Here is a 25,892-nt window from a genome sequence, read left to right as displayed (position 1 = left end):
ATTATCCAAATTGACAGAGTGTGTTAAAGATATAAAAGATTGGATGACGCATAATTTTCTTTTATTAAATCCAGACAAGACAGAGGTACTACTTATCGGTTCAAAAAACCACCCACAAAACCTCTCACAATACAACTTTAACATAGTAGGATGTCCTGTTACTTCATCCTCTACAGTAAAAGACCTGGGTGTTATATTAGACTGCAACCTGTCTTTTGAAAATCATATTTCATATGTTACAAGAACAGCCTTTTTCCACCTTAGAAACATTGCTAAGCTACGTAATATGCTATCAGTTTCTGACGCAGAAAAGTTAGTTCATGCATTCATGACCTCGAGACTAGATTACTGTAATGCGTTATTAGCCGGTTGTCCTGCATCCTCAATAAACAAGCTACAGTTAGTCCAAAATGCCGCCGCTAGAGTTCTAACTAGATCAAGAAAATATGATCATATAACACCGATTTTATCATCCCTACATTGGTTACCTATAAAGTCCCGTATTAATTACAAGGTATTGCTACTGACTTATAAAGCCCTAAACGGCTTAGCTCCAGTCTATTTAACGGATCTTCTATCGCCCTATAATCCATCGCGCTCTTTAAGGTCACTAAATTCGAGGCTTTTGGTCATACCTAGGATATCTAGGTCCACCAAAGGAGGGAAAGCATTTTCACATTTAGCACCAAAACTCTGGAATAGTCTTCCGGATACTGTTCGTTGCTCAGACTCGCTCTCCCAGTTTAAAACTAGATTAAAGACGCATCTTTTCAGCCAGGCATTCATATAATACTTTTAATTCTACAGTTAAATCCGACCTCTAGTTCATAAACGCCAGAGGAGAACTGGCCCCCGACTGAGCCCGGGTTCTCCCAAGGTTTTTTTTTCTCCATTAGGTCACCTGATGGAGTTTTTCGGTTCCTTGCCACTGTTGCCTTTGGCTTGCTCAGTTGGGGATATTTGGGGATATTTAATTTAATTAATCAATCAACGATACTATTGATCAGCATTACCGAACGTAGACGTTCCACTAGAAACAAACATTGATGTATTGTTCTAATTTATTACTGTGAAGCTGCTTTGATACAACCTGTGTTGTGAAAAGCGCTATATAAATAAACTTGACTTGACTTGACTTATTTTTAGGGCTTGCATTTTTATGGGCTGAAATTCAACATGGTTGAATATTTAAGCTGTGAATATTTCAATTAAAAACATTTCAAACACATTTTCATTATTAAAAATTCAATAATCCATATTCACCTTTCATATTTCACCTCCAAAATATTAAAACTGTTTAAAAATACAACCTATAATATTCAACAGGCAATTTTCGGTCCATTTTATTTCACTTTGCAAAATTCGCTTCCACAAATTCAGTGGTTCAAATTCGACAGTAAATTCAACAGAACTGCAGGAAAAGCAATAGACTACCGAGATACTCTCCATCTGCTGTTAGACAACCTCACCAGCAGGAGGTGCAAAAGCGCTTGTTGTTGACGAAGACAGAGCAACAGTTAGAGCAAGCCATTCATTCATAAAACTCATTTAACAGCAATGCAAGTGTATTTGTGATTATTATGACGACGGTTTTATGTTAAATTCAGTGCCTTCATGGTTACTTTCACTGTGTAGCCTACAAGCATCTTTCTCTACCGTGAACAAGATTATAATGTTATTCCCCGATGCGGATATACAGATCCAATATTACATTTTTGAGGTTGACATATATTTCTCTTGGTTGTTTAGTTGCCTTAACTTTATATTGTGGCGATGTGCTGCATGCAAGCTATTAGGGTTTCCCTCAATACTTCAGGATTCCCCAGCTGGACATATAAAACGCTTAACGTAGCTTAATGGACTAATTACAGTGATATAAAAGACCAAACTCGCAGACAAGCAGATTGACTCAGAATAACGCGCAAAGTTTAATGCTGAGCGTTTCCCAGTGATAGACTGGCATTGACGTTGGACATTCGCACATTTAGGGGCCGTCTCTAAAGTGTATACTACTTTGGTATACACGTTTCTAACTTCAATAGCATTTGAATAGAACGACTTACAGTCATAAAACCAACTGTAAAGTGTTCATGTAGTGTCAGGCATAATGCGCACCCTTTGGATTTTTGATATTTATTCAAATAAATTAAAGTTTGCTATTGAAGTTAGAAACGTGTATGCCAATGTTTTATGCAACTTTTGAGACGGTCCCTAAATGTGCGAATGTCCAATGTCAAGCCAATTTTACATTTATTAGGCTACATTTAGTCATTTATTTAGCAGACGCTTTTATCCAAAGCGATTTACAGTTAAACTAACAATAGGATGCAAGTCCTATGACTCTTCCCAGTTTAAGCTAATGCAATACACGTAGGCATAGCCTATATATATATATATATATATATATATATATATATATATATATATATATATATATATATATATATATATATATATATATATATATATATATATATATATATATATACTGAGAGAGAGAGAGAGAGAGAGAAAAGAGAAGAGAAAGTGTTAGTATTGATCAAGTGTTGATTTTATGCCAGTATATCACGAAACGCTCAGCATGAAACTTTGCGCGTTACGTTCATATTCTTAGTCCATCTAGCCTATATAGTAGCCTACAGCCTACATCCCCAATAAGGTGCGAGTTTGGTCTTTTATATCACTGTATTAGTCCATAAACTACGTTAAACGTTTTGTCCCGACAGAAGGGGAATCCTCGAGTGTGAGGTATTGAGAGAAACCGATTATAATCCTGTTCATGTAGAGAAAGCTGATGACATGCAGGCTACACAGGGAAAGTAACAATGAAGTTGTTGAATGAAACATAAACACAGCTTTTGTGTCTTTATCATCTTTTCCGCATACTGACACAGCTCATTTTCATTTTATGAATGAATGGCTTGCTCTAACTGTTGCTCTGTCTTCGTCAACAACAAGCGCTTTTGCACCTCCTGCTGGTGAGATTGTCTAAGGAGAACGATCATATTACATTAGCTAATTTGATCCATTCCCTGGCCTGGCTGACCAAAAATGGGATTTTAACCATGACAGCCTTAAAAAACAAATACAAATGGGCCAGACTGACCCTTGAGGATGATAAAGATGTCTTACCCTGTAAAGATCTCTTCACCATTGACCAAATTACTCACGACCAGCAGATCCTCACACTTATTGATAAAGCCTCACAAATAACATGCAAGTATTGGGGTCCCAGACAGCAGTAATTTTGTAATAGCCTATATAGGCTATTCAATCTTTTTTTTTTTTACCTACACACCAGTGTGAATACTGATATTTTTTTATTGCGATTCAAATAGGGCCAATTTATAGGCTACTCTTAGGCTTACGTTTTTAAATTACAAATGGCCCACTGATGTTTTTGTTATTGTATTTTCAATATTAGGCTATAGGCTATTATTTGTGCATAAACATATCTGGTTATAATAAACATAGCCTACCGTTTGCTTGAAAACAACATATTTTGTCATCCTTGCTGCTAGCCAACAAGAGCGATAATATCATTAAATGTGAAGGGGGGGGGGGGGGCCCTAAAATATTTTCTTGGGAAAAAGGGGGTCTCAGACAATAAAAGGTTGGGAACCACTGGTCTAACAGCAGATGGAGAGTATCTCGGTAGTCTATTGCTTTTCCTGCAGTTCTGTTGAATTTACTGTCGAATTTGAACCACTGAATTTGTGGAAGCGAATTTTGCAAAGTGAAATAAAATGGACCGAAAATTGCCTGTTGAATATTATAGGTTGTATTTTTAAACAGTTTGAATATTTTGGAGGTGAAATATGAAAGGTGAATATGGATTATTGAATTTTTAATAATGAAAATGTGTTTGAAATGTTTTTAATTGAAATATTCACAGCTTAAATATTCAACCATGTTGAATTTCAGCCCATAAAAATGCAAGCCCTAAAAATACAATGCATTAAAATGCAAGCATGGTTAATGCAATGCCTATTTTTTTTCAAGTAGTGCAATTCAACAGGCTTTTTGTTTCAAAAACATTTGACATTATTTTACTTCCATAGTTATGATGCTGACAGCTCAACTGGCTGATTAAATGTGAAGAGTTTTATGCTATAATGAAGTCTATCTTCAAAAAGAAAGACAACGAGAGAGAGCGAGAGAGAGAGAGAGAGAGAGAGAGAGAGCGCGAGAGCGAGAGAGAGAGATTTCTAACTCTCTGCTTAAAGGGATAGTTCACCCAAAAAAAATGTATTTACTCACCCTCATGTTGTTCCAAACCTGTATGACATTGTTTTTCTCTGGAACATAAAGAAAGATATTTTGAGAAATGGCCTTAGTGTTTTTTTGTCCATACAATGGAAGCCATTGGTGACCAAACAGTTTGGTTACCAACATTCTTCAAAATATCTTCTTTTGTGTTTTTACAGAATACAGAGAGTCCAACAGGTTTAAAACAAACATGAGGGTGAGTAAATGGCAGAATTTTCATTTTCCATTTAACACTTTTCATTATTTACTTTTACACAAAGAGAGGACAGGAAATTATGAGATGGACAACTCCAAACCCCTGTCTTCCACATAAGTACGATATCTGGAGTATGTGCACTAATCACTATCCACCACACTGGTTTTCCATCTTTGACTTTGTGTTCTGTAATGCAAACAGGAATTTGTGGAAATTGCAAAATTATAGGGGAAATAAATGCAGAGGGATTATATAACAACTTAATGTTCCATTACGGTCTAAAATTAACAATTAAAATGGTGTTATTTTAAAATGACAATAATTGCTTTGACTGTAGTCCTTACAGATTTGTGAATGATTTATAATTATGTGTTACTCTGTGTAAACACAGAAAGCAATTAGACTCTCTTTATGATAGACTACTGCTACATTTTTCACTGGCTGTCGATCAAAGAAGACACGCTTAAACAAGGCCAATGAGACGTCAGGAACAGGATCCTGTGGCCATTACAGCAACTGGACATCTTCATGCTATTTGAAGAGCAGGTAGACAGTTTGAAATGTTCTGAAAATTGTAAAATCAAAGGGGTGTATAAAAAAAACTAACCTATCAATCAATTCCATGGGAAATGTAAGAAAAAGAAAATTCTTGGCAGTCAAGTAACAATGTGATGCCGTAAATTCTGTAATATTTCATTTTTTAATTCGATTTTTTAAAAAGATACATTTTAGAATTTATTTCCACAGGACAGTACAGAGAGCCTCTTTTGACGACAATCCAGAACTTGAATCAGGTCGCCCTGAAATTTGTATTATTTTAAGTCCTGTGAGTTTTGTATACTGTATCCTGTATGCGTGATTTTCCCGAGTGATTTTGTGTAATTGTTTCGATTACACAGTTACGCCACCAGGTGGCGACAAGTGACTTAATTTATTTGGCATTGAATTATTCATTCAAAAGATTCGTTCAAAAGCGCTGATTCATCCAGTAATGAAACAAGTGAAGTATTTGTGAGTCATTGAATCATTCATTCAAACATTCTTTTTTAAAGCAATTCATTCATATTAATTAAACATTTTAAATAGACTGCAGCAATTAACATTTTGTCAGAACCTCCTGCAAATTTCATGTTATTTTTTTTAGTTGTCTGTTCAGAATCATGGGAGAATCGTGATCTGTTTAAAACAAAAACAAAAAAACAACATGCTTCTAGCCTGGTTAAAACCAGACCATTCTCAGTAGTAACTGAGTTATGGTCTGGCAAAGCTTCATTAATAACTCATTTCCAAAGGGGCGTCACCAACGGACATCGCTTAAATGCCTCTGGGCGCAATTGGATAGACCTAGAACCAATCAGAGCGATCGTCATCGTGTAAAGCCATATGCTGCGTCCCAATTCGCCTAAGTTACACTACGCCATAAAAGTATGTTCTCTTTTTGTGAAGAAAATGTATTTACTTTTGAATGTGTAGCAAAAAAGTAGGCAAGCTTTGGGACATAATACTTCGTCATCTTTATCGGACGGATCTGTCGCGTGCATCCTGTCACATAAACTGCCCTGTCAATCATCTTGTCACAGTTAAAATCCTCTATTAAATCTAATTTAATTTCCTACCGTTTCGGAGAGAAATGTAGTAGCACGTTCATCTGCCAGTGGGTCTTTCATGGAGACTGTCCTCATGTGTTTGCAATTTGAATATAATAATGCATTTAAAAGTTCAACGGACGTCGCTCAAATGCCTCTGGGTGCAATTGGATAGACCTAAAACCAATCAGAGCGATCGTCATCGTGTAAAGCCCGCCCCAACGTTTCTGATTGGTGCCGCGATTTCGACGGGTTAGAAATGGGCTTGAATGAGCTCTTTGCCAGACTACTTGCAGAGCAAATCTAAATTTGCCAGAAGTTGTCTGGGTTTTCCCAGGCTAACATGATTCTTAATTCATCCAGAATCGTGTAGAAAGGCCAGGAACCATCAAGCCGGGCTGTTTTTGAGCGTCGGTCAGCTTTATTTTTCCGGTGTGTTCTGCACCGTTGGCCCTAGCCGGACACTGCCTGGGTTTTTTTGGGTCGATTCAGCATCTTGAATCGCCGTCGGTGAGAGAAAGAACTTTGATTGGCTGTTCAGCTTCCGAAGTGCAGCTGACGAGAGGCGACACCCGTGTAAGCTTTCGCCGCCGCTAGTTCATTGACATCGGCTTGGTGTGTCCCGAGCTGTGGGACCTTTCTCTAAAGGTGCTTCTGCTGAAGCTTGTGAGGTATTGACAATTGTTATTGGCAAACAAAAGCAGCGCAGGTTTTCTGAGACTACAGAACGTGTCTAAAGAGTGATTGTTACCTTTATCGATATCGAATGAAGCTTTTTCCCGGCCATCTTCAACAATTCTCCCAGGCAGAGTCAACCTTCAGGGTAGATGATTACACAAGATTCATTAATAACGATACAAATAATAATAAAAAAAAAATAATAATATACACATGTACGCATTTATCTTCAATATGCATTTGCCACCAAAAACCACATGCATATATGTTCCTGCTAATAATCAAACTTAAATACAAGTGGCATCTACAAATTATTCCAGGCATGTTATCAGGCATGGAATTTATTTTAGTGTGGATGAGGTGTCCAAATGCTTTTTTGGGTCTTTGTCTTTGTATTTGTAGGTAAAAAGCTTTGTAAACATCTTATATTAAGTATTTTCTAGTGTTTTAGCGTAACAGAATATCAAACAAGGAGTTTGCAGGTGAGTCACCTGAGAAAGTATGGCTTAGCATAAAACTTCAAATCTTCTCCCTGGATGTAGATGTCAAACTCAGATGTTCTGGTGTAGGGTACACGAATAATCACAGTAAGGAAATTGGCATCTTGGCTCAGTTCAAACGCCGGTGTTATCATGATTACACACAGCAATGGACTGCAGCAACGAGACAGAAAGATTTAGACAGATTAGAAAAATAATTATTCAGACATTTTAAAATAGTTGGCAGAGGGGGAAAACACTAAAGGAATGCTACTGAAATTGTATTAGAATTTGAAACCAATCCTAATGGGATTAAACAAAATACTCTACTCTATCAATCAAAAATGTTCAGAATTTCAGTTTAGTTTCTGATTAAGCATTAAAAAGGTAATATAAAATAATATAATACAACAATGTACAACACAATCATATTAGAATTAAACAAGGATCATCTAAGAATAAAATAATATCCTACTTACAAAACCTAATAGAAAAAGTCTATTTTCTTATTCATATTTTAAGAGCACCATTTTATCCCGTAGAATATTATTCGATTTAACATTAAAATGTCCTACAAGATCATTTACCATACAGTCCAAAAATGTTGTTTTATAGTCTGGTAATCGATAGTATCATGTAATCTTGGCACAATTCCACTTAGCAACTAATAAATTAGCAACATTACAGTTAAAACGTAGGTTTACATGGACTGTGTGTAAAACTCTAAAGGTTGCTTCTAAACAAGAGAATCAACTACCTGGCACTGTGATATGAACTAAAGATACTTCAGTCTACTCAACTCCCTGAGTCTGTTTGACATGCAGTCAATATCTGAAGAAAGGAAAGAATAGGGCAGCTTACAACTCCACCTTGTGGCTATTTGATTTGAACTCAATGAGACATAAAACAGCACCTTTGCCAACTAGTACATTATAAACATTGGATGTGATTAGTTTAAAATTTAACTTTATTCTATTTCAATACAACACTACCAGTTGAGACACAGTATGATAATATTGAGGACTAAAATGAAAGAAAACATCGATAATGTCATGCAAGTAACCAACGTCGTTAAACTGTTTTGATGCACACCTTAGAAAACAAATCCAAAATAATAAATGAAATAATAACTAAGGCCCACTGCAGGTAAACAGCTGTCAAAAGTCTGCATGTGTTGTTTGTGCCTGCAATGTTTATGCCATCATAAAGAAGCAGGCAGGACACGCTCCATGCACTTTTAGACTTTAACGTTCTCAAATTGTATAGTACGATATAAATAAGGAAATGGCAAATAATATAAACATGATATAACAAAACATACCTTCACGCCTCGCCTGTGAACACTCATGTGATAAACAGCATCAGAAACACATACAGCACATGGCCTGCTTCAGTACTTCCTGCTTTCTCCGTTGGCCATGTTTTACCGTAATTCCACATATAAGGAGGACTACAAACTCACTTTGACATTACACTCAATTTCTCATGGGAGTACTTACCTGCACATGGTAAAGCTGATGGAATATTGGTGCGTTCAAGTCCTCCTGGGAAGTTCGTACTTGTTTTTAAAATGCAAACTTTATCGTTACATATTACATTGTATAAGCGGAAATGCCATCATATTCTGTGCAGGCAATTAGCTTACTTCGCTGTAAATAGAAAAGTCTAGCAAAATCACTGCTAAATAACTTTAAGTATTGTGGTATTCCGCCATGTGACACGCACCCAACTCGTAAAGATCGGGGCTTAAAGAAAATCCCGAGCTTTCCACTCGTAATTTACGACATTGTGGTGGCGTTCATGTGCGCTCAACTCGTAAATATACGATCTTAAGGAGATGACTTGAACTCACCATATATTGCAATGAATGTAATTTCAAAGCAAATATTTATTAATCAGATTGCAAAATTGGAACAATTTATTTCAACAGATTACTTTTATTTGAGCAACTGATCAAGTTAGAAGCGTAAACCAGTTGATAGCATCATACAATAATGAACATACAACAATGTAATCTATAAAGATAACATTATTTTGTCAAAAACTGTATATAACAAAATATATAAATTATTATTAATAATAAAAGTCTTAATATCCTCCTGAAAGCCAGACATGCGTATAATAATATAATATAACATCATATAATATAATTGTGAATATGAACAAAATAGAAAAAAAGTTGAATATCTTTTCATACAGTATGGAAGCTAGTTTCTGTCACAGAATGAAAATTAAAATGGCAATTGCGACCTTTTATCTCACAATTCTGACTTTTTGCGTGATATAGAAACTCACATTTTCGAGAAGAAAGTCAGAATTGCATGATATAAACTCGCAATTGCGTGTTATAAAGTCAAAATTGCGAGATATAAACTCGCAATTGTGCGATAAAAAGTCGCAATTATCTTTTCAAATGTTTTGTTCTGTGGCAGAAACAAACTTCCATATTGCAGCAGCATTACCGTATTAAATTTACGACAAAAGTATTATAAGTGTTACGGTAAGGAGTGTAAGGTCCGCCTTCAGAGATTCATATACGTGTGTGATATCGGCGCTAAGCTGAGCAGCATCGTCTTCATCATCACAGTACAAATGAAGTATGGCTGCACACTACAAATATGTCCCCATGTTTTAACCAGAGCCATGGTTGAGACATTTCCACGCGGACAGAGCACTTTTTCACCATGAGAATTCACAGCAAGATCGTGGCGATCGCGGTATGCTTTGGAGTTTTCCTACTTTTGTACTTTTTCGGGGGGAACGCTGCGGACGAGCCGCCGCTTAAAGAAGTTGCGAAAGAAAAACATTTTCAATTCTTCAATCATGTCGAGGATTTTGCACCGGCGAAAGAATCGAAACGAAACCCAGAAGAGCCGCAAAAACCACCGAGGCTAATCCGCAAAGAGCCGAAGTTGAGCAGCAGAGGAGGAGGGAATGTCATCGCAAAGACTCGGTAGGAAATTCTTCAAGTGCAACATTATTGATGACCAACAACTAGTTTGATCCAAAAGAGAATGAATAAATGTGTGTTTCAAGTTGTCAAGATGTTTTCAAGATCTTTTGAGTAAAATGTGATATAATGTAATATAGTATATAATGCATGTTTTCCCTTCTATTAAAGTTAATACATATATTTACTTTCAATTCCCGTTTCTGCAAACATGATCTGTGCATTAGTTTGATTCTCAAGAGCATTTATGACCTCAGTGTAATTTGCAGTCACTGCAAATCAATGCAAATGCATGTTTTAATATCAACCCATAAATCATTAGTCTTTTCCTGGATGTCAACACAGCAAATCCAACCAGACATTCTTGTCAAAAAGCCTGCTGCTGTGATAATGGAGATTTTAGCAAGAATGTCTTGAGCTGATTGTGCAATCTTGTTTCTTAATGTAACAAAGAGGAAACCATGAATGACACATTTTTTTGCACTGTCCACATCCAGATTACCGTGCACTTATGTCTTAAATCTTACCAGACACCAGTGTGCATTGCACATGCTACAACACCGAGTCTAAGAGCCCCCTGTGCGCACATTATCTCAATTGTATTTTAATTATGACTTTATTAAAAAGGTCACCTTGAATGCAGTTGCCTCGTTCCCAAAGGGTCTCAACGAACGAAGGACAAAATCAATGATTGGTTGTACTGAGCCAGTGCACACAGTCCCATGTGACTAGAGGATGGAGTAGTTTATTCATCAAGATGATCCGCCCTTTCTGAGACTTAATTAAAAGGAGCTGTCACATTTATCCTTTAGGTGAACTGAAGATTGGTTCATTTGTGTCAGTATTTTGATAGTGTGAAATCGATCATGTAAAGGTAGGCGAACTATTATGGATGCCTTTTTGATAGTGTGACATCAATTCTGCAGTGAGGATGAGTTTAATATTCATTGCTTGTCTTCTTTCAGCAAGCATATGTTATCACCCCTCTGACAGCCTCACATAAACGCCACTAATTGCAGTTGTGAGATATCTCAACCCTTTGACCCTCCTGTTGGGTTTCCAGCAGTGATCCGTCTTCATGTCCACACCCCTGTGACTGCTGTCTGCTGATAAACCCACAATGCAAAGGGCCAATGCAGAGCGGGGAAATTAGTAAAGCAGATTCACCGTACAAACGGGAGAAATGAGAGGGTGTGATTTGGAAAACGCTCTATGCGTTTAATTCCTGGCTCCCTATCCATCTCCCCAGAGGAGATCTCTCTCATCCCGTTGGACCTGTTGTTTTATTTAGAAGTGATTAACTCTTCCGCACGAGTTTTTCCTTTTTTAAGCGCATCCTCCAGACGTGCTTCCTGCCTCACTGCTGCAAAACAGACAAATGTGTCCCTGTCTGATGATACGTTTCATCACGTTCAGGGGGCCCGAAGGGTTTGTTTTGTCCTGAGGGCTCTAACAAACACAAACCTTTTGATCCCAGACCTTTTTTTTTTCTGTTTTATTGTTGTATTATAAAAAGAATATATCACCAAAAAGTGAAAATTCCTTCACGTATTAAACCTCATGTCACACCAAACCTGTATTAAGATATTTTTAAGAATATAGTCTTGCAGGCATGACATTTTTGTTGGCCACAACCCGGAAATGAGTTAGCATAGTAGTAGCATTTAGTACTTTCAGTTCCCTCATCCTGAAGTCAATGGGTTTTGGTTAAATGCCTAAAATAAGGTCTGTGGTTAAACAAGCGCAAGATATTTTCATGCTTTATTCTATGACATTAAGCGTCATCATGCCGAACAGGAAAAGCACTCACTAGTCTACTTTCACAGCCTCATTGTGTTTACAATGACGCTCTTGCAAAATGGAAAATGCTTTAAAATAAAGACTAAAAGAGCTGTCGTAAGCTTAATGGTGGTGACGTTGAAGTCATGTGACCGTGGTGTTGTTCGTTTATAGCATACTTTAGCTTTTTGCTTCCTGTATTTAGGCTTCAAAATTAATAAAATGTGTTAATTTGTGAAGATTATCATGATAAATAAAAGAATCATAAACTGTTGTTGGTTACAAAGCTCATTTTCTGCAGTGATGCAAAATCCAATGGAAAAATCCTATTGGGTTTTTGTCGAGGGAACCAGGGCGATGCCAACTTCCTTGTTGGCCTATGAAAATAATCAAAAAAAGTCATCACTGCAGCAGTCTTTTGTTGAACTGTTGAAGTTAAAACAACATCGGCTCCCAAAGAAAAGCATTTTTCAAAACATTGCTCTAAAGAACAAAGAAAGTCATGTAGGTTTGGAATGACAAGATTTTTTTCATTTTTGGGTGAACTATTCTTTTAGTATAATAATGAATTAAAATGACAATGAAGTAAACTTGCAGCAGTACACTCATGTTTCTTTTTACACCCTTTCCCAAAAATAACCGGCATTACTGGAAAGCTGGGTGCTCATAACACCTTTCTCTGCCAGAATCACAAAACACCACTGTACCTGTTTTTGCCGCACCTAGGAATAAATGTCTACTAAATGTCAAACGAATAGCTCGCTCTGTCATCTGTAATGCGGGTATGACTAGAGGCAACTGCTGCATGGCAGCTACATTATATAAAGCCATAAACCCGTCATGGAGGAAGACTAAGAGCCCTCCATTTGTGTGTGTGTGTGTCTCTCTCTCTCTAGCCTCTTTTATCTCTCCATTGCCATTCGTGCCTCTCAATGAGTTGATTTCTCCTCTGCAGTCTTTATCTTCTAACCTGAAGCAATAACACTAACGTTTCACTTCAAGTTTTAAAGTCAAGGTGCCACTGAAAACCTGGCTCTGCCAGGACAGGTATACAGACATTCTGAAGAGGAGGAAAAGTGCTAATAATTTGGTCGTATAGATTATGGAGTGCGGTGAATAGCTATAAGAAAAGCACTGGCTGAATTCCATACACGCAGCCATGAGGGCTTGGCTTAAATCAGACAGCGTATTTGTTCTGTAGATGTTTTTTTGGATCTCTCTTTGGTGTTTTCCATTGTTTTGTTCAAGATTAGATTAGCGGCTCCAAGATGCACAAACCACTAAAGCTTCCACAATCCAGTGTGAGGTGCAGCATAATTTCGATTTCCAAATCCTATTGGAAACAAAAATAAATAAATTTCAGAAAAAAGATACTATTACTGTTTATCTCATTAAAGGTACAGTATGTTTTTTCTCAAAGTCGTTGCTGAACACTGTTGATATTTGAATTGAAAGAAAACTAACACATCCCTCTCTTCATTGCTCCACCTACAAAGCTCACCCTCCTCCAATCCTGACCGCCCTGCTCCGAATTGGTCTAGAACCCCGATTGCTGGCTTGCGAGGCGGGTACGCTAAACAGTAAACACCAAGTTCTCTAGCAGTCATCAGCCTGCACAACTCTCACTAGCTGGCCTCCGTTACACATGCAATGCAAGAGTGGATGTCTATTTATCAAAACAAAATAATGCTTCATGAAAAATAAAGTGAAGGTGATGAACGAATGACAAGGGAGCACAAAAAATTAACATACACAATTGTAAATGCAAACAAGAGTTTGTTATTAGTTGCCAACAGCACAGCTGCTCCAGACAAACAATGACACTCAAAACCAGTTTTACTCACATGTGGAGTCGAATCAAAGCAACATCAGCGTTGGAAAGCTTTTTTAATATTAACGCGGCTCCTAAAGCTCTTTCCTGATCATATTTATATTCATATTACTTTTTTGTAATGTCTCTCAGCCATCTCTCTTTCTACAGTCTTTCTTCAAATCTCCCTCTTGCTCGTTCTCTCTCCTCCTCCGTCATACGCCCCCTAATGTTGATTGGCTACACGTTGTTTGTTGTGTTGGTCCGACCAACTTTCAAACAGCGTTTTTCAAATATCGCTTACCCCACCTTTAAGTCTATTCTGACAAATATCATTGTGGTGAATCATCATCCTTAATCTATTCATGACCTAATAATATAATAATATCATATTGGCAAAACAGATGTGGCAAACACTACAGTGTGTATTTGTGTTGGGCTCTGAAGAGCGTCAAATGTTTCTATTTACAACATGTTTTTACAGCATTGAGCAATGTTGCCAATCACTGTTGATTTCTTGAATGCAATGCCAATCAGAGGAGTTTTTAAGTTAGTCGGTATCTACTCACTGCTGAAAATGCTGGAGTCTTCTGGTGTAGAATGGAGACATTTCTGTGTAAATCATTTGTAAAACCATTCTTGCATAAATTGTTGCACTAAATTGAATGCACGTGTAAGAATGATTCACACAAATAATCAATAATGATCTCATAGAAGCTGAAGTGAGAGATACACTTCATATTGTTTAAAAAGTTAGAGAGGAGACACAGTAAAAGTCCACCCTATTTTATTTTCATTCATTTTCAAGTTTTCAAGTTGGTTTCACGTTGTCCACAATAAATTGTATCGCTCAAAGAGGAACATCAGTGTCAGCATTCACTTTAGCTCTGTAAGGAGTGCAATATTTAATTCAGCCTTCACAGTCTAAATGTTTCCAGATGTTTCCACACAGACTGCAAGAATTTTTATAAGATCAGTCAGAGCATGTGAACATTTCATGTTGATTAAAAAAGGTACAGAAGTAAATGCCTTACTAGACAAAATCTTAGACAAATGATTGAAAAAATGAAAAGAATAAATTGTTTGATATCATTAAATCAGACCATTGGTGCAATTCCTGTTGCCTAATTTGCAGTGGTGTAAACAAGGGAAGCTTTTTCCACAGGAAACCGCTGCCTTCAAAGCAGATTTTACAGTCTTTTATGATACTAGTCTACAATCTATAATAGGCAGAAAAATCTGAAAATTAACTTTCAGGTGTGAAAATATCCATGCTTCCCTGTTGTCAAACCCTAAGTTGTTCCGTGTTTTTCCTTTTATTTAATATCATATCAAGGTATGTAGTTCAGTTGAAAAGAGAGCAAGAGTGTTTTGCACGTCCTTGGCTTAATGGAAGCTCTTTGATGTCTGTCTGAAAGGCTGCGTGCTTTTCTTGCGTTATGAATTTGTTTCCTCCTCCAAAGCCTTGGATAAATGAAGGACTTTTTTTCCCAGAGGTCATCTCTTGGGTAGAGCTTAGAGGGTTAGAGAGCTTACTTCCCTGGAGTGATGGAGACTCAACATGAATCACAAAAGCAAACACCACACCAATAACAGTTTTGTTAGAGACTCAAGACGAGGAAATGTGTATTCAAGTGAAACACCGTGTGGCCAGGTCACTTAAGTCATGACGAGGAAGAGTGCTACCTATCTTCATGTTTAATGTCTCCTATTGTCTTTCAAAGTAGGGCTCGGCGATATGGCAAAAATATGCTTCCATATAGATCAATATTAATTTTTATCCAACCTTGGTTGGAGCAGACCAAGACATATTTTGCAGACTGTCACACAGAACACGTTTTTGCATTCCACTGCGGTAATTTTCCATTGTTTTTCAATGTGCTAGACGGACGTCTTTGACCGCTGTGTTCATCTCTTTTGCATCGTCTCATGCATGACATGGCATTCTAAAAACTTAAAGGTGCTTAAAGGCACACTATGTAGCTTTTAGCACTCTAGCGGTTAAAAAAAACTGCATGCATTTTTGTGGAGGAACATTGTTTTGGTTGTGCTTGTGACTGTGCGAATGTATATGGTTAACCTACTGCTCATAAAACATTCACTACTAGGTTTAAGAGATAAAACCAATTTGGATGGAAGAGATCTCAAGCTGACTAGCTGAAGACGGTACTGTAGCTAAACCCGTTAACCAGAATGAAATGACCCTTCAAAATAGATAATGCTTCTGATAGAGAGCTACATATGGCAGTTTTTTTTTTTTACTCACCTGTTGAGTAATAATAAAAACGCCATCTCCGCATTGTTTTTACAACATTTCAAATCTCTCAGTTCTTGCCATCTCCAAAAAGCCAAGCCAATGTTGATTCGCGTTTTATTACGAGCTCTGTCGCGTTCTCTTTTTGCCAGCAGAACCTCCACTGTTCAGCATTTCTTATAAAACGGGTGATTCCCCGGGGGTTCGACATTTAGCTGCTCCATGTCAACCTTCCTCACTCGTTGTGACCACTAACCTATGCCACTCCCACACCATACACGAATCAAAATCGCCACTTCTCTCTATTTACAGATTTGACAAGACACGCTCGGACGCGTGAAAACCATCCCGCTTGGTCTAAAATATAAACGCATATAATAAGCTTACCATAGTGAATCTGACCTTCGTCTCACATTTGTAAGCACAAAAACACATTCTTCTCATTCTTTTTTAAATAAGCTTGCCCTTGTGTGCTCTCTGATCAAGTAGGTTGCAAATCTGACTCTGACTCAGAATTGTTTACCCTTGAGTCATTCCATGTGCCAGATGAACCGTGTGCAGAATGAGTATTTCACGACCATGTTGTCTCATGGTTTGACCCAGCTGATTTGTACCAGATGTTTTTTGTTGTTGATGTCACGGTTTGTATGGGTTTAAGCTTTATTTTTTCTTTACCTCTAGGCAGAAGAGTGAGGTGGGACACCCTGTGTCAAAGGTCACACGAGCAGAGGATGTCATGCACCTGGCAGTGGTGGCTTGTGGGAACCGTCTAGATGAAACGCTCAACATGGCGAAGTCAGCACTGCTCTTCAGCATAAAGAAGATCAAATTTCACATCTTTGCAGAGGAGGACCTGGCTGAACAATTTGAAAAAGGGGTGAGAGCGTGTCCCATGATTCTTTCATCTTTGCTGTGGCTATATTAGGTTTTTTAATTTGATTGTAAAGTCTAGCTGGTGACCTAAAATATTTTGGGGTTTTTTCATCAGACGTTTATTTTCAAGTGGTTTGAGTATCTTTACTTTTCTAAGGCATATCTTTATTCTCTGGAAAGCATTGCAATGGATAACTGACTTTCAGACAAAGTTTCATCCCCTAACTATGCAGCTCGAAAAAATCTGGCACACATTTTGGGACTATTGCTTCACTCTGATTCTTTTCCTTGCAACTTAAATCTCTAAATGTAATATGCCAACTCCACATAACTTATAGGGCTGTGTATTTGTTCTGGGAACAATTCAGTTTGATTACTGTTGTTTTATATTAAATGATGCAGTGTATTTTATGTTTGACCTTTTCAGTTTATTATTTAGGTACTATTCATAATTTTTGCAAACTCACTATAAATATTGCTTATATTAGGGGTAATGAACCTTTTGCAAACCTCCAATAACACACTCTCACTCATGTCATATTAATTATAATCATAATGATTGTCTTTTTACATCCTTAGTAAGGTATACAGTTTGTTCACTAAGATTTCTCAGTGTATTTAAACCGACCTTTGACAGACCTGTGACTGTCAATTTTATTGTACTAGTGGCTTTGTGGTAACCCTCAGACAATGTCAGACTAACCCTGACAACCAACCAATCTGGTGAGGAGGGTAATGTGAGAAACCTCATGAATCTATCGATCCCTTTACCATGCTCTTAACACATTATTTGGTTTCTGGTAGAGTGGTCTTTCTCTACAATCCTAATCGTTTACAATGTTTCTCACCACAGAGGGACTGTTATTGAAAATAGCACTACATTGTTTTCTACATTTAGACAGTTGATGCTTTTTGAGAGGTGCCCTCTGGCCTTGAGCTGATCTTGATCTATTCCTGCGCGTACTGCTGAAGATAAAGGATCTGAAGGCTTTGAAGAGAGAGAGAGAGAAAGAATGCAATGTCATGTTTGTTATTCAAAAGATTTCCTCTGTTTTTCTGCAGCCTTTTCAGCAGTAGTTATTTGGCTATCAGCAGGATATTATAAACCAGTGGTTCTTAACTCATTTGTTATGACTCAAAAATGGGTTGAAGGTCTTTTCTGATGGGATCACGGGCGGCTGGAAAAAACGAAGCTAAATGAGAATAATAAAATCCAAGTAGATTTTTTGACATTTATAAGAAGGCTTTCATAAGGCTTTCAATACTTTTGTTGTTGACATGCATCTAAATTAATTGACACGGTCGTATTTACAATAAAATACTGTCAAGTTTAAGGTCCTTTTGGTGGCATTATGGCTAATAATAAGTAAGGGATAATCCACGGTTTGCTGTGCATTTATTTTAATGCATGATGTGGAGGCAAAAAACCACCCGAGTCCCGATGTGAAGCCTTCGCGAAGTGCATTCAAATTGTTTAATGCACAGCTAGCCGTGGATTATCCTGCTTATACCATGGTCATTTGCTGGCATTGACAAGTTAAAGCTATTATTAATGTTTGCACTTTGACCGAAAGTGTAAAAAAGGGCAGTTTTTGTTAGTTACAGCTCGTTAGATCTAGCATTCTGCCCGCTTTAAAACAGACACAGAGATAAAGATGTGTGGTAAGATTACATTTATTTGAATTAATGAATTATAGCATTTATTTGAATTAATTATTGATAGAGGGAGAGGGAGAGAGATGCGTATTAATTGTCTTCGTCTCTGCAGCCTGTCTTAACAATGAAGCTGTGAGTTAAATTCCTTGTAACCCTAGCCCTCCTACGTACTTCCGCTCAATTTTCATTTTCCTTCAGTACGTCGTCTGGGTTTGCGGTATATTCTTGGGTTTTCTCAAGGCCAAATTTTTGGAGGTCCAATCAGCGAACAGAGGAAGTGGCTGAGAATGATGACGTTGTGGTCGTGCGCTAGTTTGAGTTGTAGGTTTACGTCACAACCAAACGTTAGCGATTAGCTATGGCAGATCCAGAGTGGCTCTGGGCAGATCCAATAGTTTTAAATTTCAAAAGAGTACCCACCTTCAAGGAAGTTAACGCTTGTCAATGGAGAGTGGCCAGACTCCCTGTACAAATGAATCTGGTAGGAGCAGGCTAATGTAACCTCCTCTTTGCTGAGAAATATAATGTAGCCAATCAGTAGTGAAGCTATTTCATTAATAAAAGCCACGGGGCAGAGTTGATAAGTTTCTGTGCTTCCTGAATTTGTATGTGTGTGTGTGTGCAGCGGTCTCTCCGATATAGGTGTGCAAGTGATGTGTGTGAATGCGTCAATGAAAGCAGCACATTAATTTAGAACGGTGAATAAACTGTTTTAATGCACACCTTCCAGCCAGTCAGAATCAAGTGTAATATAATATTTGTATACATTTTTTACCCAATGATTGTCCCATGTGTTAGAGTCGTAATGCATTTTGAAAATGATCAGTTTTTCTATTCTGAATAATTTTGCATATTGCTGGGCCTGTGCAGTTTATAGTGATAATAATAATACATATCTTTTTGCTAGCATTGTAAAAATAAAATACAAAAATGAATAATTAATATCGGTTGTCATCTCCAAATTGCATGAACCAAAGGGGTCAATTTTATTTTTATTATCTCTAGACATAAATGCAAAAACTTGCAACAACAACTACAAAAATGTAGCTAAATTTGTTACTCTTTGTGCAGAAAATAGTAAAAAAGCATTCAAACATAAAATGACACATAGGTTTGTGCCAAAGCTGATAGTGGGGAAATTGATCCTTAAGATATTAATGCCTGGTTTCACAGACAGGGCTTTAGACTAAGCTAGGATTAGGCCTTAGTTCAATTAGGCCTTAGTTTATAAACGTGCCTTAGAAAAAAAACATTACTGGTGACGTGCATCTTGAGACAAAACAGTGGCACTGACATATTTTAAGATATGTCAGTGCAAGTTGCTTTCAGTTAAAATAGCTCAAACATGCATTTTAGTCTAGGACTAGGTTTAAGCCTTGTCTGTGAAACCGGGGGTAAAACATGCCATGTCCTACTTGGTTAAAACAAGGTATACCACTAAGGGTAGATCTCTTCAGGATTTCTAAATTACATTCTATTAATCACAATTCTTACAAAAGATACAAAATGTTGCTCTTTTGAAGGATTGGTACAGGTTTCTTCACACACTTCTCTTCGCTGACATCTGTAAGGAATAGATGTGCAGTTTACCGAAGGCTGACAGTCATGACATTGACTGATTCTTTCAATTTCTTCTCACAGTTCAGTGTGTGGCCTCAGACGGTGTCCTCCAGGTTTCACTACAGCATATATCCAATCACCTTCTCTGTTGGGAATGCAGATGAATGGAAGAAACTCTTCAAACCATGTGCTGCCCAGAGGCTGTTTCTTCCTGTAGGTTTTTTTGTTCATTTGTTTGTGTTTTCCATCTCACCACACTGACTGTAACCAAGTATTTCTTCTGATATCAGGTAATCCTAAAGGACGTGGACTCCCTGTTGTACGTGGACACAGATGTTCTGTTTCTCCGCCCTATGGATGACATCTGGAAGTTTCTGAAGGCTTTCAACAGCACTCAGCTAGCTGCCATGGCCCCAGAGCACGAGATCCCCAAGATCGGCTGGTACAGCCGCTTCGCGAGGCACCCCTTTTATGGAGTCACAGGGGTCAATTCAGGGGTCATGCTAATGAACCTCACACGGATTCGTAGCACTCTGTTTAGGGTAAGGAACAATACTTGACTTGAATTTTGAAGGTCAATTTGTAGCTCTGCTTATGGTGAAATTTCAGTGGTCCACAATACTAGTCCACATAGCTGTTTTTTTAAACTTCAAATTCTAGAAATGATTATTTCTCTGTTCCATACCAGTCTTAATTTTATATTAGAGATTTTTTATTTTATTGACAGCAAAGGTGATCACTGATCATTCTTTGGCAAATCAATATCCACTTCTCATACTGTACATTGTAATGTGGTGCCTAAATTCTCTTCAAATTCAATTATAGCATTTAAAATGAATAATTTAAGTTTTTAGTTAGACATAAAAACCTTTGTGATGATTGTCAGCTTATCGGTATCAGCCAAAATTTTGTATATATGTGCATCTCTGTCAAATACATTCTGATTTAAACACGTATTACAAATGTAAAATAGTTCATAGAGTGCTAGGTTATTACTAGATATTGCCAGTGTTTTCCTTATATAGTTTATTCCTCTTGGTAGTGGGCTGAGGCTTTTGCGTTCACATAATCTTCTGAGGTTTCTTTGCAGATTTAAACCCTTTTAACCTCAGGCTGTTTTTAGTAGGCAGTGATGGAAGTCTACTGATTGCCATCCGTTGAGAGAGAGAGAGAGAGAGAGTGGGTGACAGCAGTCTAGATTAGCATATTTCTGAAACCCAGCTAGAACTGTAATTTCCAACCCAAGCACATTTTCAAGGCTGTCTGGGAGGACAAAAAGAACATTTCTTCTTCTGAAAAAAATTTCCATATCAACAGCTGTCTGAAAAGTGGCTGCCAGACTCACTGTTGAGGAAAATAACCTGCCACTATTGATTTTACAGAACAGCATGATCGCCAGCGGTCTGTCGTGGGAAAATCTGCTACACCCTCTCTATCAGAAATACAAGAACCACATCACATGGGGAGACCAAGACCTCCTCAACATCATCTTCCACTACAATCCAGGTACAAAGATATGCTTGCACAAAGATATACTTGATTATGATGAGTAAGATTAGACAACACAAGCAAAAAATAATTTCGTTTTTTTTGGACATGTACCATGGTGTCATGGTAAAAAGTCATGGTATCATTGCAGTATGTTGTAAATACAGTGGTATATATCAAAATACCTTGTTTTTTGGACTTACACAATATTAAAAACCAGGTTTTTGGATATGTGCCATGTCAATACCATTGTATTCTTTGAAGTATTTTGTAAAATACAGAGGTATAGAAACTTGTTTTTGGTACTACACTAATTGTATGCTTCGAAGTCCCATTTATTAATTACATCTTAAAGTACCTTGCATTATCTTATAAATGCCATGGTGCATGTCAAAATACTTTGGTTTTTACCATGTTTTTAGACATGTAAGGTGATAATACTATTACATTTTTCAAAAGCTGGTACACACTATGGTAAATATCAAAATACCTCTGTATTACCATATTTTTTGAAAATGTACATCTTTAAATTACCTTGCGTTGTCTTGTAAATAACATGGTGCATTTCAAAATACTTTGGTTTTTACCATGTTTTTAGACATGTAAGGTGATAATACTATTAGCTGGTACATACTATGGTAAATATCAAAATACCTCTGTATTACCATGTTTTTGAACATGTTATAATGGCGTTAATAAGTATTATGATATTAGCATATGTGATACCATCACTGTACTAACACTGGCACAGTAGAAAAAAGAAAGGGAATGTTTTTCGGTGCATCATTAAACTCTCATATAAACCTGTCTACTTTCTTTATTTTTGTTGATTTGCACTCTACATTGTTACAGCACTAATTTAATTGTGTTGTTTGCTGGAGGCTTAAATCCAAGTTGAAAAGCTGTTATTCTACTTGTGAAGCCTTGCAGGTTTTTATCATGTACATGACAACTAAACTTTCCAACTCTGATTGTTGTTTCTTGTGCAGGGCTTGAAGCTACACCGTTCCATTTGTACTCTTCCCAGGATATATATATAACATTTTTTTAAACTCTCTTTCCTTGCCCTCCTGAATGTTGTCGTTTTATCTGGGCTTTATAGAGAATAAGACCCTTTTGTGTAGATTAACACTTCTCTTGACTGGATCAGGTGTGATAGATACTGACAGGTGCAGTAATTAAAGTCTCTAAATTGGTGAGACATTTGACAAGGATAGTGCTTGTTTGACGACTGTAATGGTACTGGCCCAAAAGACTAGCACAACTACAAACACCTACAAATAGAAGACAAATGAAGATTCTCTGCACAAGTGCTGCGTAGCTATGCTATTTGCAGTTTGAATAAAACGTTAAATATTTTTTTTTATGTCTACAGAGTGTCTGTACATATTTCCGTGCCAGTGGAACTACAGGCCAGATCACTGCATGTACGGAAGCAATTGCAAAGCTGGTGAAGAGGAGGGAGTGTCTATTCTTCATGGTAACCGTGGAGTGTACCATGACGACAAGCAGCCCGCATTTAGAGTGGTTTACGATGCCATACGTGAGGTGAGACATTTTCAGGAGACATTTGTATGATAGAACGAATAGAATGGCTGTCAGATTGATGACAATTAAATATGTACACTACCATTCAAAAATGTTGACTCACTTAGAAGTTTTTTTAAAAGGAGCATCTTTTAATGCATCTTTTTTTTGCATCAAAAATACAATAAAAAGCATATTACTGCAAAATATTCTTATAATAAAACAAAAAAAACTGTCGTCTATTTTCATACATTCTTAAATGTAATTATTCATGTGATGGCAAAGCTGAATTTTCAGTAGCAATTACTCCAGTGATCCTTCAGAAATTATTCTAATATGCTGATTTGGTGCTCACAAAACATTTAATATTATCATCAATGTTGAAAACAGTTTAATATTTGCTGATTAATAACTGCTTAATATTTTATGGAAACGGTGAAACATTTTTTTTTATCAGGATTCTTTGATGAATATTAAGTTCAAAAGAACAGCATTTATTTTAAATAGAAATCTATTGTAACATTATAAATGTCTTACTCTTAACTGTCACTTAAAATAAAAAGTATTAATTTCTTTAAAAAAAGTGTAGATTTAATATATATATATATATATATTATATAGATTATGTACACCTGCATAAAAATGATTAAGAGGTATAATCCATTTGTTTTTGCTTGCTTAGGCCACTAATTCTTCAGTGCTAACAAAGCAAATCGTGAGGGTGTTGAATCATATGAGAATAAATAGAAGTGTTGCAATGTGCATTCAGAGTGCAGTGTACTTGAATCTCTCCTTGAAGGCTAATAGCAGGAAAGCGTCTCTCCACGAGGAAGCCTTTTGTATGGTTGAGTCACGTGGGCCCCTCTGCTGTTCAGAATTCAGTCAGATATGTGGACCTTGTTCATTGTGCCTCCACAATTATACCAAAGCAGTTCCTCAAACTTGTATTTTATCTTCTCTTTCAGTATCCCTTTGAGGAGAACATGTTCCAGTCTTTGTTTTATCCTCTTCAGACTAAGTTCCTAGACACAGTTAACACCCTTTGTGGAAGAATACCACAGGTGTTCCTCAAACAGATCGAGAAGACCATGAGGGTTGTTTATGAGAAAAAAGTGGTGCGCCATGTCCGACTGCCACATGAGAAATGAGCCTCAGCTGCATTTCAACATCATAAGGAAGAGTCTCTGCCTGCTTCTTGGATCGAAGTGTTTGTGTTTTTTGTTTTCATTGAAGACGAGCAATGCCAGAAGCAAGCTACATTTGGTCCATTAGGCCCAGTATGAGCTTCATGAGTCAGCGGAGTTGGAGATTTAAGCAGGAATGAGAAGCAGTTTTGGTCTGCTGGAGGGAGATAGAGATGTAACCAAATGCATTGAGTGCCTCCAATTGTGGGTTATCAACCATCTGATTGTTCCTGAAAGAATATGTGGGACTCGTTGGCAAAGCTGATTTCAGCAAATCCAAAAATATGGATTCAGAGCTGTTTATTTACAACTGTGTTGTACCATTTTTCAGCATCTAGTTTGTCATCATGTCTAGTATTACAAAATTGGAGCATTTGTGTCTAAGTACACTTTATCTGATTCTTGTACTTAAGTGGCTGCACCAATTTGTTTGTGCATTCTGCTGCTTAATAGCATGAGATAACGCCTTGTTTTCAAGCCACAAAAATGAATGTAGCATGCAGAAACAACCAAAGAGAATTAGCCTGTCAGTCTTTAGAACTCAGCAAGATGTACGTTCAGTTTAGGCACAGCCTTAATGGTGGATGTTCACACTGTTTACATTGAAGATGACTTGTTAGTGAGATTAGAAAGGAGTCTGATGTTGTACATTTTATCGTATCACAAAGCCTTTTTTTGAGAATTCCAATCAAGTCAGGTGTCCTGTATTTTGATGTGACAGGCCTATTCTGATGGACAAAATGAATTTGATGTTGAATATGTGGCAGAATGTCCTTTTAGGATAACCTGCTGCCCAAAAGGTCTAAGTGGTTAAATATATTTTTTAGCAATATTCTGTCCGGTCAATTACAGAGAACACATTTGGTTGTTTTAATCTGTGCTTTGTTATTAGGAACTTTTGCCATAGTGGGATTAAATTAAAGTGATCATTTAAAATAAAATACTGCCAATTAGAAAGGTTTGTACATCATGACAGTGTAATATGAATAAAAACAACATTATAACAAAAACGTAAAACAATACACAGATGTACAGTTTGCAGTTAATTGCACTTTTTTAAACAAATACTGAGTTTGGAGAAAGTAATATGAAAGATAAGTTAAAAATGGCAACAAGGTTAGTTTAACAAAACAAACTCTTTGGACCCAGTATGATCAGTTTACCCATTTTTTATTTTATTTTAAAAAAATGTTACATTCTAAAATCATTTTAAGTTTGTGTAATCGCAGCCTTTTAATTTGTTTGCTGACTGTGTGGAAGTACAAACATAAAAGGGAGAGTGTGTTGTAAGTGTTTTGATGTGTGTTTTGACGTTCATTTAGCACAATGTGCTTAATTATATGTGTGACCAGTTTCCAGCCTCCTGTCACTGGTCTGGGATCAGTGATGAGATTTATCTAACTGGAAACTCAGGAGACTATTATACATCTCATGTTATCTCTGTGTCAAGAGATGCACCAGCGATGGTCAAAGTTTGTATCAAGTGTGTTTTTCTGTCTTTCTGAATGTCTTCTATTATATGTATTATTGTCCTTTTATACAGAAGTGTGTATGTCAGAAATGTAATAAATAAATATGCATTTAATATTAATTTGACTTTGTC

The 25,892-nt window shown here is 37.0% G+C and overlaps 2 protein-coding genes across 4 annotated transcripts in view; one reads left to right on the top strand and one right to left on the bottom strand.

The window, feature by feature from the left end:
* The window catches only part of shq1 (SHQ1, H/ACA ribonucleoprotein assembly factor), a 44,408-nt gene extending 35,407 nt beyond the window's left edge, over positions 1–9,001 (bottom strand). The window contains exons 1-3 of one of the 3 annotated variants that reach the window (XM_081381561.1): positions 8,708–9,001; positions 7,221–7,382; positions 6,803–6,867 (exon numbers count right to left, since the gene is read on the bottom strand). In XM_081381561.1, coding sequence (XP_081237687.1) covers positions 6,803–6,867; positions 7,221–7,382; positions 8,708–8,715 — 235 coding nt within the window. In that variant the 5' untranslated portion in view covers positions 8,716–9,001. Of the gene's footprint in view, positions 1–6,802; positions 6,868–7,220; positions 7,383–7,965; positions 8,040–8,529; positions 8,639–8,707 lie in introns of those variants that run through there. The other 2 variants (XM_081381562.1, XM_081381563.1) reach the window with 2 other exon arrangements.
* Positions 9,002–9,724: 723 nt separating this feature from the next.
* On the top strand, positions 9,725–25,878 carry gxylt2 (glucoside xylosyltransferase 2). The gene is made up of 7 exons (XM_081381320.1): positions 9,725–10,161; positions 16,683–16,878; positions 20,172–20,303; positions 20,381–20,632; positions 21,473–21,596; positions 22,954–23,126; positions 24,071–25,878. The coding sequence occupies exons 1-7, from the start codon at positions 9,893–9,895 to the stop codon at positions 24,251–24,253; spliced, it is 1,329 nt and encodes a 442-aa protein (XP_081237446.1). The 5' UTR covers positions 9,725–9,892; the 3' UTR covers positions 24,254–25,878.
* The last annotated feature ends 14 nt before the right edge of the window (positions 25,879–25,892 follow it).

Source organism: Scardinius erythrophthalmus (assembly GCF_964197995.2).
Source record: "Scardinius erythrophthalmus genome assembly, chromosome: 12".
Classification (NCBI taxonomy): domain Eukaryota; kingdom Metazoa; phylum Chordata; class Actinopteri; order Cypriniformes; family Leuciscidae; genus Scardinius; species Scardinius erythrophthalmus.
Note: the sequence above shows the minus strand (reverse complement) of the source record. Positions and strands in the feature narration are given on the sequence as shown.

Coding starts and splice junctions, on each gene's coding strand:
- gxylt2 (XM_081381320.1), top strand. CDS start 9,893: ATGAGAATTCACAGCAAGATCGTGGCGATCGCGGTATGCTTTGGAGTT. Junction 10,162..16,682: donor AATGTCATCGCAAAGACTCG/GTAGGAAATTCT, acceptor CTTTACCTCTAG/GCAGAAGAGTGAGGTGGGAC. Junction 20,304..20,380: donor CCCAGAGGCTGTTTCTTCCT/GTAGGTTTTTTT, acceptor TTCTGATATCAG/GTAATCCTAAAGGACGTGGA.